The sequence below is a fragment of the Dromiciops gliroides genome, chromosome 3 (assembly GCF_019393635.1).
Source record: "Dromiciops gliroides isolate mDroGli1 chromosome 3, mDroGli1.pri, whole genome shotgun sequence".
Classification (NCBI taxonomy): Eukaryota; Metazoa; Chordata; class Mammalia; order Microbiotheria; family Microbiotheriidae; genus Dromiciops; species Dromiciops gliroides.
The window spans coordinates 373,344,117-373,360,388 of NC_057863.1; the positions used below are offsets into that span (position 1 = coordinate 373,344,117).

Here is a 16,272-nt window from a genome sequence, read left to right on the forward strand (position 1 = left end):
CCCTCATTTTACAGATGAAGAAACTGAGGGACAATTAGGTTAGGTTATTTTCCTAGAGTAACATAGTAACATCTGACCTGAGATTTTAACTCAAGTCTTCTAGACTCTAAGTCCAGAGTTCTACTCCAAGCTACTTTTTGAATGTGATGGATGAGAAAAAGAGAAGATTCATGGGTGACATCAAAGCTTCAAGTCAAAGTGACAAGTGCGATTTATAGCACCATCAATAGAAATAGAGAGATGTAGGTTTGGGAAAGGAGATAATGAGTCCAGTTTGGGTCATATTTAGTATGAGGTACAAGAGTACAATCCAAATAGCATGAAGGTATCCAGCAGGCATTTGGAAATAAATAACCTCGAAATATAAGTTAAACAGACCTGGAGTTAAAGATGTAGAAGTCATCAGTGTGTAGGTTATCATTAAAGCCATGGGAATGGGTGTAATCAACAAAGAAGAAAATGTAGGAAAACAGTAGTGGGCCAAGGGCCAGATCTCAGTTCTTTCTTCTGGATCAACATTCAGAGAATGCCTATTTAATCCTTTTTCTGCATGAGTGTGCCTGCCCAAACAGCCAAGACCTTGAAAAGGTTTAGAATGAGTTCTAACAGAAGGATTCCATAATGATAATTGAACTCTTCCTGTTCAAAGAGTAGAGAGGGAAGGGTAAAGAGGAAGCTCCACCCCAAATAGAGGTAAAAGTCACAGTGCAATATAGCAGGAGACAGAAAAGGGGGCAAGCTGGCAAAGGACATGAATTCAAGTCTTCACACTAGAAGATGGAATTGGGGCAAAGAGCAGATGAGAGTTTCAAGCCTGTATATTTGTCTGCCAACACTATTCTTCCACTTACCCATACTGCAGTCAGCTGAAAAACTCTTTCTGCGGCTGCTGCCTTCATTAATCCCCTGGGATCTATGGAATGGCCATCATTGACAGACCTTCAAATATCTGAAGACAGTATTTATTCCCTGTAGGACTTCTCTCTTCCGGTTCTAAACATTCCTAGTTCCTTCAACTGTTCCTCATTTGTCATGGTTTCAAGTCTCTCATCATGCTTGGGATGAACTACAGTTTGTTAATATATACCTTAAAATATAACACCCAGAACACAATATAAAACCCCACATGTGGATTAACCATCAAATAATACAAAAATTCCCTTGTTTTGAACTCTCTGACTCTATTAACAAAGATGAATGTTGCTTCACTTTGGCAACCACATCACAGTATTGAATCATTTTCAACTTTTGGTAATCTGAAACCCCTAAAACTTCACACAAACTTCTGTTAATCCAATTCTCCTCACATATACAGATGACTTTTTTTTTTTTGCACGTAAGTGCATGACTTTCTATTTTCACTCTATTAGTTTAGTCCTGTCCTTTAAGCCTGTCAAGTTCTTTTTAGATCCGGACTGTCATCCAGTTAGTTAACGTTCTCTTCCAGCATTGTGTGATATATACATTTGATAATCATGCTTTCTATTTATTCATCCACGTTATTTAAAAATAATGAGCTAAACCAAGCCATGAACAAACTCCTGTAGTATGCCACTAGAGATCTGCCCCTCTACATTGACTGACACTACTCCATCAATCAACACTCTTTGAATATGCTGTCATATCAGCTATAAATTCATCTGCAAGGGCAGCTAGTTGACAAAGTAGATAGATTGCAGGCCCTGGAGTAAGGAAGATCTGAATTCAAATTCAGCCTCAGACAACAGTTGTGTGAGCCTGTACAAGTCACTTAACCTCTGTTTGCATCAGTTTCCTCATTTGTAAAGTGGGGATAATAATAGGACCTACTTCTCAGGGTTGTTGTGAGGATCAAATAAAAAAAATATACATAAAGCACCTGTCACTAGTAGGTTAGGTGTTATTATTATCATGTAACTACTACCATCCACTCCACACCTAGCTCAATCTAAAGTTATCAAGAGATACACTGTAAAATATCTTGTTAAGATCCAGATATATTACAATTATGGCATTTTCCTGATCTGCTGATATAGTAATCTGATTAACAAAGAAAATATTAATTTAATGTGATGGTTTTAAGTGAGCCCATACTGGTTCCTAAAGATCATGAATTGTCTGTATAATACATTCTAGAATTTTCACAGATTTTACTGGAGCTTGTAGGTCAAAGATCTGTATCTTTCCCCTTATCTGTTTTGAAACTCAGGATAAGATGTAAAGGATAAAAGTTATTAAGCATTTTTATCCCACAAAAAAGAAGAAATGGAGGTGGGGGACACATTTCATATATGCAAGGATTATTTAGGACAAACATATTTCCCAATCCTCCCATACTCAGGGGATACTCTATACATTGTGTCCCTTATCCTCCCTGTACTGCAGCCTCAACCAACCACAGGAGCAAGAGCTGCCTTTCTGACCAGCAATTCCTAACCAGGAGTATGGCTGAGCTTCAGGGCTGATGATATTTTACTTCAAACTGAGCATTTAGAATTCTTAATATGGATTTTCTTTTTATTTTCATTACATAGATCGGAGGGGGAGGGATGGATTAGAAGCCATTAGAAGTATTCTTTTTTAAATTCAAACAAAAAAAAAGAAAAGAAAATGGCCAAATTTTGTAAGTGAAATAAACTGTCTTGCCTCTTCTCTTTTCTTTCCTTTTCTGTTGGCCTTTAATTTTCCTCACCGAATCTCAGACCCAAAGTAGTACCCACACATTACAGGGATACTTTTCCCAGTGGACTGAGAAATGGAGTAGAGACAAAGAGGATTGAAAGTACATACTCTCCACCATCTTGAGTCCCACACTCCTTAATCTTCTCCGAAAGTGAGACAGGAAGGTCCAGAGGTGAAGGACAGAAATACGAGTTGCTCATAACACAACTCCTCGGGAAAGCAATCTCTGCACAACTCTGTTGGTCTGTTTTGTCCTGCACTGCCTCTTGGCCCAAACAAGGGATAACCTGAGGGCTATACTTAGAGAATCGTTCTCACTCTCTCCACCGCCCTCGTTAGATGTCGGAGGCAACTGGGTGATCACTGTACCCTCCCGGAAAGCCAGTTTTTCCTCCGGCTAGCTTGGGCATACTTCCTGTACACCTTCCACTTCTGCAGGGGCAGAGGTCAATGACAACCATACCCTAACTCTCTGCCCATCACAGTCATCATTCCGAGAACTCCTCCAACCTCCCGGTTACACCGACCTCATCCACCTCGCCATGATATCCCTTACCAAACTGCTCTAATCATTCTCTTACCTCACTCTCCAATAGCCTTAACCCAACTTCGCTAGCCTCCTCCCAAGTCCCACAGCTTATCCCCCTTTTTCCTTCCCCAGCCCCAGGCTTCCCTCTTAAACTGCACCCTGGATCTTCTTCTTTGAGGCCCTCCACTCCCCCCCCCCACCTCCCCCGTCTCATCTCACTACTTCCTCTTGCTTACAAGAATTCTCTTTTGCACTCTTTCCCCTTGGTCTCCACTCCCCCCACACACACGTCGTACCCCACACCCCCCCACACGTCGTACCCCACACCCCCCCCCCACTCCTTATTTTGCTGCCCCCTCCCCCAAAGTGAGAGCCAGTGGGCTGGGCTCACTCCTGCCGCTGAGCTGCCCGGGACCAGCCCCCTGCTGGGCGGGAGTTGGGGGGGGGGAGGAGGAACGGGGCCTCCCCGGGCTCCCCCGGGACTCCTGAGCCAGCGACTCTCCTCTCCGGCCATGAAGGCAGCTGCGCGGCGGCCGCAGCGGCGGACACAGATCTAGGGGAAGGAAGGAGCCGCAGATAGCGCGAGGCAGCCGCCACTGCCTGGTGCCCACGGGCAGCCAGTTCAGTTCGCCCCCTGCAGCCAAGGCAAGCGAGCCCCCGCTCTGCTCCACGGACTGGACTTTGTTAGTGGTGGTTGTTTAGAATTTATTTTAATTATTATTTCTGTCTCCTTGAAGGGGAGTGTGGGTGTGGGGGGGGGGGCTCAGATCTCTTTCCCTCTCCTCACTCCCTATATATATAGCCCTCCCCACTCTTTCCCACCTACCCTTCAGTTCGTTGTTTGGAGTTTAAAAAAAAAAAAGGAAAGGAAGGCGGGGGGGGGGAGCGCAGTGGCATGTCCCTGTCCTCTTCAGTCCTGCCCCCCGAAGTGGAGATGTGCAAGAGACAAGCAAGGGAGCGGAGCTCGTGAGACGCAGAGCCGGAACCATGTACCTGCGGCCCCTGCCCCTCGTCGTGGTCCCAGGCTTCCTCCAGCTGGTAAGTGGCCCCTGCCCGCAGCCCCCAACTCTAGATCTCGGCCTCACACGCTCCCACCAGACCCCGACTGGCCCCGCTCTCCTAGGCTCGCTCTGCCGGTGGGAGCTTTTCGGCGGGAAATGTTAGCCTAACCTGAAGGGTGAAGGAAGCTGAGCCCCTGGCCAGTTACAAAGGCGAAGTGGGAGGGAATGGAGGAAGAACTGGGGGAATAGAAGGGACTTGGGGGATGGGGGGGGAGAAACTCGGGGTATGAGATCAAAGGGACGTTGAAGCGAATAGGGTTAGGGTTGAGGGACATGAACTGGGGATAGGGATGCTCCAGGAAAGGATGGATGTAAAGGAGAACGGAGAAGTGGATAGAAGGCAGATAGATGAATGCTAGGGTAAAGAGGATCTGGAGGGCAAAGACGGGGCACAGATAGGGAAAATGGGGGTAACTAATCCGAAGAACACCTTCCCTCTAAACCAGATGTAGAAGATGGTTTGGAGGAGTTGGAGGTTTCTTTTCTTTTTAAATTTTATTTGAGGTGATGGGGGGTGTAAATGTTAGTTTGGGGTACAGACATCCCCAACAACGCTCCCCTACACCTGAGTTCGACTGCAGCAGCCTCCCCCTTTTAAAGATAAGGCTGGTCTGTACGGTAGCAGATGTACTGGTGTCTAATGAAGAGGGGGTCAAAAATGGGGAGGATGGTTGGCTTTTCGGGCAGATGGCATTTTTCTCTTCCCTCTGGTCCTGGTAGAAGGCTTGGGGTTTTCTGTCTGCTGGTGGGTGGCAGGATGTAACTTTCACAAGCAACTCCCCGCCGGAGCTCTCAGGGAACCGCAGCGTCTTCCGCGGGTACCTTTCCGCCGGCTCTTGGTCATTGCCGGCCGGGAGTGAAGTAGGTAGGGTCTTTTTAAGGTCATTGAAAGATCGAGATCAAACCTATGTCCAATTCATGACTCTGAGCTGGTTCCCAGCGTGGTGTCATGCTTCCTTTGCTGCAGATTGTCTTAATTCGTTGTCATTAGCTAATTATGTTGAATGGAGATTTCAAATCAAAACCTTAATTAAACTAACTTTTAAAAATAGAATTAAAAGCAGCTTTTGGTTTGTTTTGGTTAAGCATCTGGTTGTAAGCATCTGGTCGGCTTCTCTTTTATGTTCTTGTCATCTCTAGGTATCTGACTGATTATCCTAATACAAGTGGGGAAGGGAGAAAGGGTTGTTTGTTTGTTTTGGGGGGGTGGGGTCCTCGTTGTACCATGATTTCTTTTAGTTTTCATCTATGCACATCTGTTTCAATCCAACTCACTATCATTCAAGAGCTTGGAGTGCAGACTTTTAACACCCCCCTTAAAAACGACACCCCAAACTGGTAAAAGTTTCTCAACTCTACTTAAAATTGTATGGATAGGTTAGATACTGAGACTTTGAGAAGCGTAGATGCTTATTTGAAAGTTACATGGGCTTACTTTAAAGGCTTTTCCTGTTGTTGACAGCCCACCTGAGTGCACCCCCACCCACAGTTTTATAACAAAAAAGCTGCCCCACAATTTTTTCTGTTAATTTTCTTGATGTCTGGCAGAGGCGACAGAGTGGCCATAAGATTGTTCTCAACTCATTTAAAGTTAAGGTAGAAATTGGGCATGTTATTCCACATATTATAACAGCTTCGGTTTATATAGTGATTTGCCAAGGTTTGCCAAGATAACATAGAGTCCCAATACCCAGTCTTTTTAGTTAGACTATTTACAATAAGGTCCCATTAAAGAATAATTTAATTTAAAAAAAAAGTAAGGTTCCTCTAGTATGCTTGAGTAAAACTCTGAAAAACATGAGGAGTATAGGTATCTGACTGTCTTCTTTATGTACAAAGTCTTCATGAATGCATTCATTATAAGGACAGATCTCTTTGAGGTCATATTGCAAAAGTTTACTTACCACCTATTATATATCTGAAAGGCTTTTCATGTTTTGTGGGTGGTTTTGGTCACTTATACTCCAATACATAATGAATAAATAGGGAATACATAATAAATCTTGAAAGGATTATGTATCCTCCTTAAGAACTAGATTCTAACATCGTGACATAAGTTGATTGATTAGTTTTTAAGAAAGCTTATTGTAGAATTGTAATCCATTTTGGGGTTGTGCTTGTCTTGTAATGTGTTTTTCCCCCTATAGCACTTTATCATGGTGGTGAAGTACAGAGCTGCAGCCCTGCGATAAGCCACACATTTCTTAAACACTGCTATCCTTTTGGACAATAAAAGGCTGTTTACATTCTTCACATTCTTATAGCACAGCTTCCAACTGAACAACACAAGGGGCTTGGGATGTGAATGGAAAATAAAGTAGCTGACAGGACAGTTTTAAATTAAAACATTCCCCCCACCACCAGCAGGTATCAAAAAGGATGGATTAAAACTTGCCCCTTTAGACAGTATTGGAGCTTTATTCCACCTTTTTCCACCTGATATTGAGCTTCTTTGTTATGGCCCAACAGCTACTGGATAAATGCAACTGGGCTTGGAAATTAAAAATTAGTTGCTCAATTTGATATGAAAATACCATTCAATTAAAGAGCTGTTTTCAGATGATAGAAAATATTCTTCATAAAAAAAATCTATCTAAAATTCAAGAACACCCCCTCTAGAGCTTAAGGCTATTTGAAACATTGGAACAATGGTAAAGGGGGGAGGCATCTTGAAACTTTGATTATTGTTAACATTGTCAACTCCACCAGCAAATAACCCCACTACACAGTTTGCAAAATAAATAAATAAATAAATGATATTGTAGTTATTTTATATTATTATGGTGATTAGGTTTCTTTTCTTTATAATTACTAATATGATATCTAGGGTTTTGAAGAAAACAATAGGTTACTGATTTGAAAAATATTGGGGGGGATAAAGAATGTCATTATGTTGCCTATCACTGTAATTTATTTAGTGTTTCAAATATTCAGTATTTCAAATGACTACTAGATTCTTAGAGCCCAAATGGTGGGATTCGGAGCCCAAATTTAAATACTAATTCTGGAATCGCTTCTGTTCTTTGAAATTTCTACCGACCAGCATATTTTGTTAAAAGGAATGATTAACAGTATGAAATTCTTATCCTGAAATACTATCAAGAGAGAAAAGACCATTTAAATTTATGATGCAAAAAAAGTGTTGCATCACCACACTAAGTACAATGAAGGATCTGTTTAATGAACTTTTAATAAATTTGCATAAGGTGAGATGCATTGTTATTGTATGTTAGCAAAATGTAAACAATAAAAAGAAGTGAAATTAAATAAAACATACAGCTGAAAATGAAGGTTAAGATATGATGGGTTTTTAATAAATATAAATGAATATTGCTGTATACGTCAAATTATCTTCCTAATAGCATAATGATCACATTTTAAAACTGAAAGTATATAAATTTAAAATTTACTTCAGTGTTAATTTTTCAGAAGGTTTAAAAATCATAATGTTGGTGACACAAACTAATATGTTTTATATAGATTCCTCATCTTACATCATCACACAATATACTATTTGGTATATTATTATAATTTGATAACTTCTCTACTTGAATAATTGCTCAATGTAGTTCACTGCTTGCATTCACTCTGTTTTGTATTCTAATATGCTATATGCACTATGAGACTCAACTGGTAACATATTAACAAGAAGTGATAACTCATGAATATCTTCCATTCATAAATCACAATTTGCTTTATATTATTTTAGTCAATAAACATCAAAACATTAATTCACAACATACAATCAATAGTCATCTATTCAACTACTGCCTAAATGACAATGAGGAGAAAATAATTCTGCTACTGAGACCATATCATGGGTAGTACTTAATAGTTGTCTCTAGTTTGAAATTAATGTATATAAGTCTCCTCTGGTGTTGCATAATTACCTCATTATTGCTACCCCTACCTTAGACATTAATAAGGGGTGGGGGATAGGAAAAGGAATTAGAATTGAATTAGAATTAGACAATTAAGCCATCTGGTCTAACCACCTCCCAGTGAAAGGTTTCTTCTCTAGGCCTATTTTGGTATTGTGTTGTCCATTCCAATTTTAAATGCCTTACACATTGGAACCTGACCCCTTCTCAAGGGAGATTATTTTATAGCTTAATAGATTTCCTAATGGAAAAAGCTTTTTCAATATTCATCCTAAATTTTCAATGTCTTATAATCTTATCCCATTACCTCTGATTAGTGGTTAAAGATGCTAAATAAGTCGAGAGGTTTGCAAAAAAAAAAAATGTTTTAAAGTTTTTACATTGCATCAGCTTAAATGTAACTACATACTTTGAAAAGGAAGTGAAGTTAAGAAATGTTGATTTCATCATGTTACCCATATTTTACCATCCAAAGTCATTGATATTTCTAGAGTGCTGTACCTTTTCAGTATTTTACATTCATGGGCAAATAGTGTCACAGTTTTGTAATTTTGTTATGGTTATAAGATTGTTTTCAACTACTTAAATATTCTGCAGGTTCCTCTACTTGAACCTTTGCAGTATAATATTTGGAAAAAGAATTATAGCCATACACTCAAGCATCTATAGTTAGAGTTGTGTCAGCATTTCTGTGAAGACTCTTATTTCTATCTAAGCCAGATTTTCTCTGGTCTAAAAATTGGCATCTCAATTCAGGAGTCAATCTGAATTTGCTTTTAAAAATTAAAACCAGTTTTAAACATGTAAAAACATAGAAGTTACTTATTTTGTTTCACCTATAGAATGCTAGAATTAAATTTTCCAAAATTTATGTAGCATAATGCTTTGGAGATATAATTTTCATTATTTAAAATTTTGTGGATATTACTTCAAATATAAGAACAATATCACATTAACTTTTAGCACAATATTATATATATATATATTTCCAGTGTTCTAAATGAGATTATTATCCATATGTGTTAAATAGTTGATGTTCAAAATTATTTCTCATTACTTGTTGACATGAGCCATGTCTTTCAAGGCTACAACTCAGTGATTCCTCAAACTGTAATGCTGATCGATAATAAAAAATTTAAAAAAACACAAAATAATATTCATATTATATAGGCTTTTACATCATAGAACTATTTCTAGTTAAGACTTCTATTTTATGACTTTTTCTATTTGGTAGAAATCTGCAAATTTATATTGTCATCATAGAAAAAAGTTTGTCTTGTGCTAAAAGACAGACTATGGTTACACACACACACACACACACACACACACACACACACCTTTCTTCCTTTCTTCTTTTGTTTCTCTTTTCTTTCTTTTTTCTTTCTTTCTTCCTTCCTTCCTTCCTTTTTCTTTCTTTCTTTCATTCTTTTTCTTTCTCTCTCTCTTTTTCTCTCGCTTTCCTTATTTATTTCCAGGACCACTATTAAAAATAGTGTTGGGAGATAGTAATATAAGCAATACAGATACTACTATTTCCTAAAGACACATTAATCTTTTCCCTCAGCCAAATGATTTGCCTGAGGATCAAGGAGTCATCTTCTAAATTACCATTAAAGTGAATTTTGTCTTACTTGACTTAGAGGCCTTCATAATAGAAGTGTTGGAAAATGAGAAGAATTTAGCAAAATTCATCTCCTGTACACAAAGTATAATGAAATTTATATAAAATGGCTGGTGTAGCAGGGAATTAGGTCTTATTTTGCCAGACACTTCCTTTTGTGACATTGTCAGTGAATACTGCCTACCTGGAGTCAAGAAGACCTGAGTTCCGATGCAGCTAGATATATACTAATTGTGTGACCCTGGCCAAGTCACTTAATATCTGTCTACCTCCATTTCTTCATATGTAAAATAGGGGTAATAATGGCACTTACTTCGCAGGGTTATTTTGAAGACAAAATAATATTTATAAAGTGTATTGCAAATCCTAAAGCCCCATATGAATTCTAGCTTCTATCCTCCTTATCCTCACCCCCATCATCATTATTAATGATGTTATTAATAGTAGGAAATTGTTTTTAACCTGTGTTTTGAACATTAAAATGGCGGTTTTAGATTTTTTTTAAGAATGAAGCACATTTTGAGTTACAATAAGATTTTACATGTTGATTGCATCATAAAATTCAAGCTGAAAGAGATCTCAGAGGTCATCTAAACCAACCATCTCATTTGACTGATGGAAAATACTGAGGCTCAGAGAGGTGTTATAACTTGTTCAAAGTGTCAAAGGCAGTAAATAGCAGAGCTCTAGTTTGAATTCAGATCCTCTCTTTCTAAATCCAGCATTCAGCTATAACATATAGCTTCTCCATAAAAAAATAGATTATTTGGCATTGAGATTTTATATTGGATTTATTCTATGTTATTATTCCCATTATATAGATGAGGAAAGAATGCTGAAAATAGGCAAAATGGCTTGATGAGCAGTTCCTAGTACACATAACAACAGCTAGTATTTATATAACACTTCAAGGTTTGCAAAATGTTTTACAAATATTATCTTATGTGATTCTCATAACGATCTTGGGAGGTAGGTACTATTATTATTCCCATTTTACAGATAAGAAAACTGAGGCAGACATGGTTTTAGTGATTTGTCCAGACACACATAACCAGTAAGTGTCTTAGGCTGGAGTTAAACTATGGTCTCCCTGATTCCAGGTTTATTGCTCTATCCATTGTGTCACGTAGCTTCTGTAATCAATAAAGGTAGTCAATATAAGTAATTAATGAAAAGAAAATTTTTCTTCTCAAGTGATTTTTGTACTTGCAAGTGTCTTACATAAATTGGGGCAGCTAGGTTGCACAGTGGATAGTATGCTGGGCCTGGAGCCAGGAAGACTCATCTCCCCAAGTTCAAATGTGACCTCAGACACTTACTAGCTATGTGACCCTGGGAAAGTCACTTTATCTGTTTGCCTCAGTTTTCTCATCTGTAAAATGAATTGGAGAAGATACCACTCCAGTATCTCTGCCAAGAAAACCATAAATGGGGTCAAAAAGAGTCTGACATAGCTGAAAAGACTTTTTTATATAAATAAGTTAATGTCATAAGAATCAATACAAGTATACCTCAATGCTATAGGAGAATGAGTAAAGGAACTACTAAGTGATTTTAGCATCCCTTAAATCAGAGGTGTCAAAAACATGCATCCCTGAACACCAAGTGGGGCCTCAACTACATTAAAATGTAGTTGGGAAATATATTTTTAAAATTTTAAATACAATGGAACATATTGTTAATATGTGGTTTTTAAAGTCCATATATGGTCTTATGTATGGATTAGTAGCACCAGTTTGTATTTGAACTTGACACTACTCTCCTAAATGAAGTCTTTTCATCTGATTAGGTAAGAAATATTTCTGACAACTCCAAAGTTCTGGGTTTCTTGTTCAGTCATTTTTCAGTATTGTCCTACTCATCATGACCCCATTTAGTGTTTTCTTGGCAGAGATACTGTAGTGATTTACCATTTCCTTCTCTGGCTCATTTTACAGATAAGGAAACTAAGGGAAATGGGTTTAAGTGACTTGCCTAAGGTCACTAAGTGTCTGAGGCCAGATTGGAACTCAGAAAGATGAGTCTTCCTGGCTCCAGACCTGTACTCTACCCAGCGCACCACCTAACTGACCCAAAGGTTCTGGGTACTTAAGTTTAAGTAATAAAAATGTAACAAAGAAAAATACTGAAAAGAGATTTGCAGAATATGAAGGCCCTAAATCTTAGGAAACAGAGCCTAACAAATAAACCAAAATCTGGGACTAGGTTACTATCCATCATGTGGTTCTGAAAAGATACATGGAAACTCTAATAGGGTTATCTTCCTAGCAATAAAAAAAAAAATGTTCTTCCAGCATCACACAAGAAACCACTGGGTTCTGGCATGGTACCTCAGACCAGCTCCCATTTTTTAGTTACTTTCTACTGTTTAATCTCTGCTTCCTGGATTTCCTGGTTTCCTTCAAGCCACAGCTAAATCCTATTTCCTATGATAAGCTTTTACTGATCCTATTGATGCCAGTGCTTTTTCTCTGATGCTTATCTCACATTTATCCTGTCTATATCTGATTTGTACATAGGTGCTTCTCATTTCTCCTCCACATTCCTTTGAGCTTCTTGAGAGCAGGGACTGTCTTTTGCTTTTTTTGTATCCCAAATATTTAACATAGTTCCTGACACATAGTAGGTGCTTAATTGACTGACTTTTTGATGGTTTTGAAAAATTTTCAAGGTTATTAAATTCAGGTTGACATAGTGGGTATATCTAGAATTGTGGGTAGGGGATGGGGTGTGGACTTGGGAATAGGAAAAGATAGCACGTGGTTCCTTTGGTCCAGAATTCTAAAATTCACTTTCTGTGTGTAGATACAGCCATGGAATACATACTAGTGTTAATGGTAATTTCATTGACATCACTATGAACAGACTATGTAAAAGGTAAGAGGCAGAAAGCTAATTGAAGAGAGAGTTGCAGGAATAAAAACTTTAAAATAATAATAACAAATAGTATAATGTTATTTTGCATCACTTCAAGTTCTCATGCAAGATAATCATTTTCAAATATTTTAATGTACCTTGATGTTTTTGAAATACCATATTCCTATTAATGTTCATAGACAGAGCAGGAATATTAAGGACTGCCTTCCTTGATACTACCTTCTATTATAATGAAAAACCTCAAATGGACACTTCCCAGGCAAGGATTGAGTCAGCAAAGCTTAGGACCAGATAGCATGAGAGGTTGATTCTTGATGAGACTTGAGAAGATTAGGGGAAATCCCCAACTTAATCTTACTGTCCATGAAGAGACAAAGCAAGTCTGGCCATAGAGGACACTCTAAGTAGGTTGTGTTAATGTTCATTAACACACAAAAGAGGTGTGGAAGAAACCTTATCCTAAGTTTTAAGGATATTTCATGAGCAAAATTTTGGAGCTCAAGCATGTCAAATCAATCAAGATTTACTATAGAGGAGAAAAAACATTCGCTCAGACTTGAAGCTTAGGAATTCTTTTTTTTTTTAGTGAGGCAATTGGGGTTAAGTGACTTGCCCAGGGTCACACAGCTAGTAAGAGTTAAGTGTCTGAGGCTGGATTTGAACTCAGGTACTCCTGAATGCAGGGCTGGTGCTCTATCCACTGAGCCATCTAGCTGCCCCAGGAATTCTTTTTGATTTCTTCTATTTTGTCCCCTATATCCTGTAAAGTAAAAATGATAGCTAAGGGATGAATTAGAAGGAATAAAAAATTATACATATATACACATGTGTACATATTCACACACATACATATTTAGACACAATATTTTTTTTCAAAATATCTTCAATTCTATTCTATATGCATGTATTAAATACCTACTCTGGGCAAAACGCCATGAAACGAGCTGAAGATACAAAGATGAAAAGTAACATTGCCCTCAACTTCAAGGAGCTTATGATTTTCTTGTTCCTTTTTATCCATTACTGCTGCCATCACCTCAAGTTTGAATTACTTAAAATATCTTCCTAAACAGCCTCTGTGACATCCATCCATTATTCATTCAACAAAGATGTACTAACCACCTACTATATATAAGATGCTAGGAGGAAAAGGAGACTTTGCTCTCACAAATTCCAGAACTTCAGACTTGAGTTGGGCATGTCTAGGGGCCTTTCTCTAAATATCTTTATACTACATGGGTATGCCTGATATACAGAGACTGTTCATCTTTTGACCCTCAGTCTCACCACATGATAGGCCCATCTGCTTTTCTGTTTGCACATCTCTTTGGAGACATTCGTTACTTTAATTTTGGTAAATAATTCTTTGTTGTTAATGTGCTAGATTCTACCCATTTCCCTTATGTTTCTCTTCATTGCCCTTTGGGTAATTTTAATTATTTAAGATCATGAAATTCCATAATTTTGGATCTATATAGTATCTCTCAGAATATCATCATTCTAAAATTGGACCTTGGTTTCTGGTAGAAGCTTGGGGTCATTAAAGCAACTGTACAATTTCCTAATTGCAATCCAGCCAACTTTCTTCCTCCCATTCAATTCTGGTCCTGGTTTGTTGTCCATTTACAATGTGTGTCCAACATACATCTACTAACAAATTTGCAGTATGGGCTTTCCATCCAAATCCATGTTGTAATTTGGACAACAGACATTGTTCATTCACTTGGTTTTTCCTATGTAGATATTTAGACCAAATTCTGCTGTTATTATGGTTCTTATTTAGGGGTATTTGTAATGTTCCAGGGTTTGATGAAATGAATACATCATACAATCCCATAAACAGAAATATTTAAATATGCTTGGCATTGTTGTAGGGAAAAATTAATGCAATGTACAAATTGAAGAGGGCCTTGCCATCTGTAGAGAATCCCTCTTCAATTTGGACACTGTGCTAAACTTTTCCCTACCAGCAGCAAGCATATTTTATGCCTCACTTCATACTAATAATGATGGTAGCATAATCAAATTATTTTATTGTATCCTTCAAGAAATTTTGCATGATTTTAATATATGCATAGGAGATGCTTTATTGGAGAAGGACCTCCAAGATGAGATTTTGTTTTACTGAATCAAATGCCCTTTATTAGCCAGACTAAAGGAATATAGTATTTTTCTGTATCTTTCCATCAATCTAGTGAGTGTAAAGATGTGGTCTGTTATAGAATATCATTTGTAAAAACCTGCCTGTTCCCTTATTACCTTTAGGCTATTCTCCTAAAGACTTTTTGGAGATGAGAAAGAAGATTTGTGAGTTTATTCTAATTTATATTTTCGCAGTCACCTTTTTTTCAGTAGTAATACCTGATTTTTTCCAGGTGTATCTTGAGAAGAAACTTCTCAATACCTTTAAGATTTTGTTTCCAGAATCATTTAAATAGCACTTTCATTATATCACCACTTCTCTACTCAAAAACCATCATTGACTCCTCTCCTATTTCATTACATGTAAACTTCACTACCTACATGTCAAAGTCCCATTCAACCTATTAAGTAGGATTTCAGGGTCCCTTTCTACCTTATTCTTTCCATTCCACATATATCAATTGTTTTGTTTTTGTTTTTGTTTTTTAGTGAGGCAATTGGGGTTAAGTGACTTGCCCAGGGTCACACAGCTAGTAAGTGTCAAGGGTCTGAGGCCGGATTTGAACTCAAGTCCTCCTGAATCCAGGGCCGGTGCTCTATCCACTGGGCCACCTAGCTGCCCTATCTATTGTTTTAGTTAGGCCTATGTCTTCATTGTCCATGAATGTACCATACCCAAAAGACTCTAGACCTTCATTCATGTTGATCTCTTCTAGAATGCTCTCTTTCACCTACTGCCTAAGTTCTACCTATCCTTCAAAATAATCCATAAACTCTTCCATTTACCATTCTCTAGCTCATCCAGGCTTCATCAAGCCTTGTCTCCTTTGAAATTTCATAATGTACATAGTGTTTGCCATATAGTATATCCCTTAATAACGTGATAGTATATTGTTTCATATGATTTAGTCTACTCTTAACCAGATTTTTAGTTTCTTGGGAACAGGTACTACACTTTACATTTCTTCTATATTCTCTAATAGTTCTGATGTCATAGAATATTTGTAATTGATGCATTTTGATTGATTAGTTCAGCAATAGACTGAAGTGTTAAGAATACTGAGACTTTCCATGGCCAGAATATTGGTGTTACTCTGAAGAGAACCTTTTTTTTTTTCAAGATATATGAAAGGATATAATAAATTATTTTATTCAAAAAAGATTTTTAACTCTGTAACCATTTCTAAATCAAGGTCATTTTAGAAGATCTTCTTGATTAAATAAGAGAATAAAAATTATTATATTAGAAGTTCTACATTGTATATATATATATATATATATATATATATATATATATATATATATATATAAGTAACACCTGTCTGCACAGTGCTATTATTTTTTATCTTAAAGAGAATTTCACAATGGCCAAGACATTACATTTTTATGGGGGGGGGCAACTTCAAAACATGTTTCTGAACTTATGAACTGCTTTTCTATTGGTGCCCATCGATGTCTCTTTTTTTGTTGTTGTTGTTGTTTTTGCGGGGCAATGGGGGT

The 16,272-nt window shown here is 37.7% G+C and overlaps 1 protein-coding gene across 1 annotated transcript in view; it reads left to right on the top strand.

Annotated features, from left to right (window-relative positions):
• Positions 1-3,653: 3,653 nt before the first annotated feature.
• NXPH2 (neurexophilin 2) overlaps positions 3,654-16,272 on the top strand; it is a 147,671-nt gene continuing 135,052 nt past the window's right edge. The window contains exon 1 of the mRNA XM_043990889.1: positions 3,654-4,228. Coding sequence (XP_043846824.1) covers positions 4,178-4,228 — 51 coding nt within the window. The 5' untranslated portion in view covers positions 3,654-4,177. The remainder of the gene's footprint in view (positions 4,229-16,272) is intronic.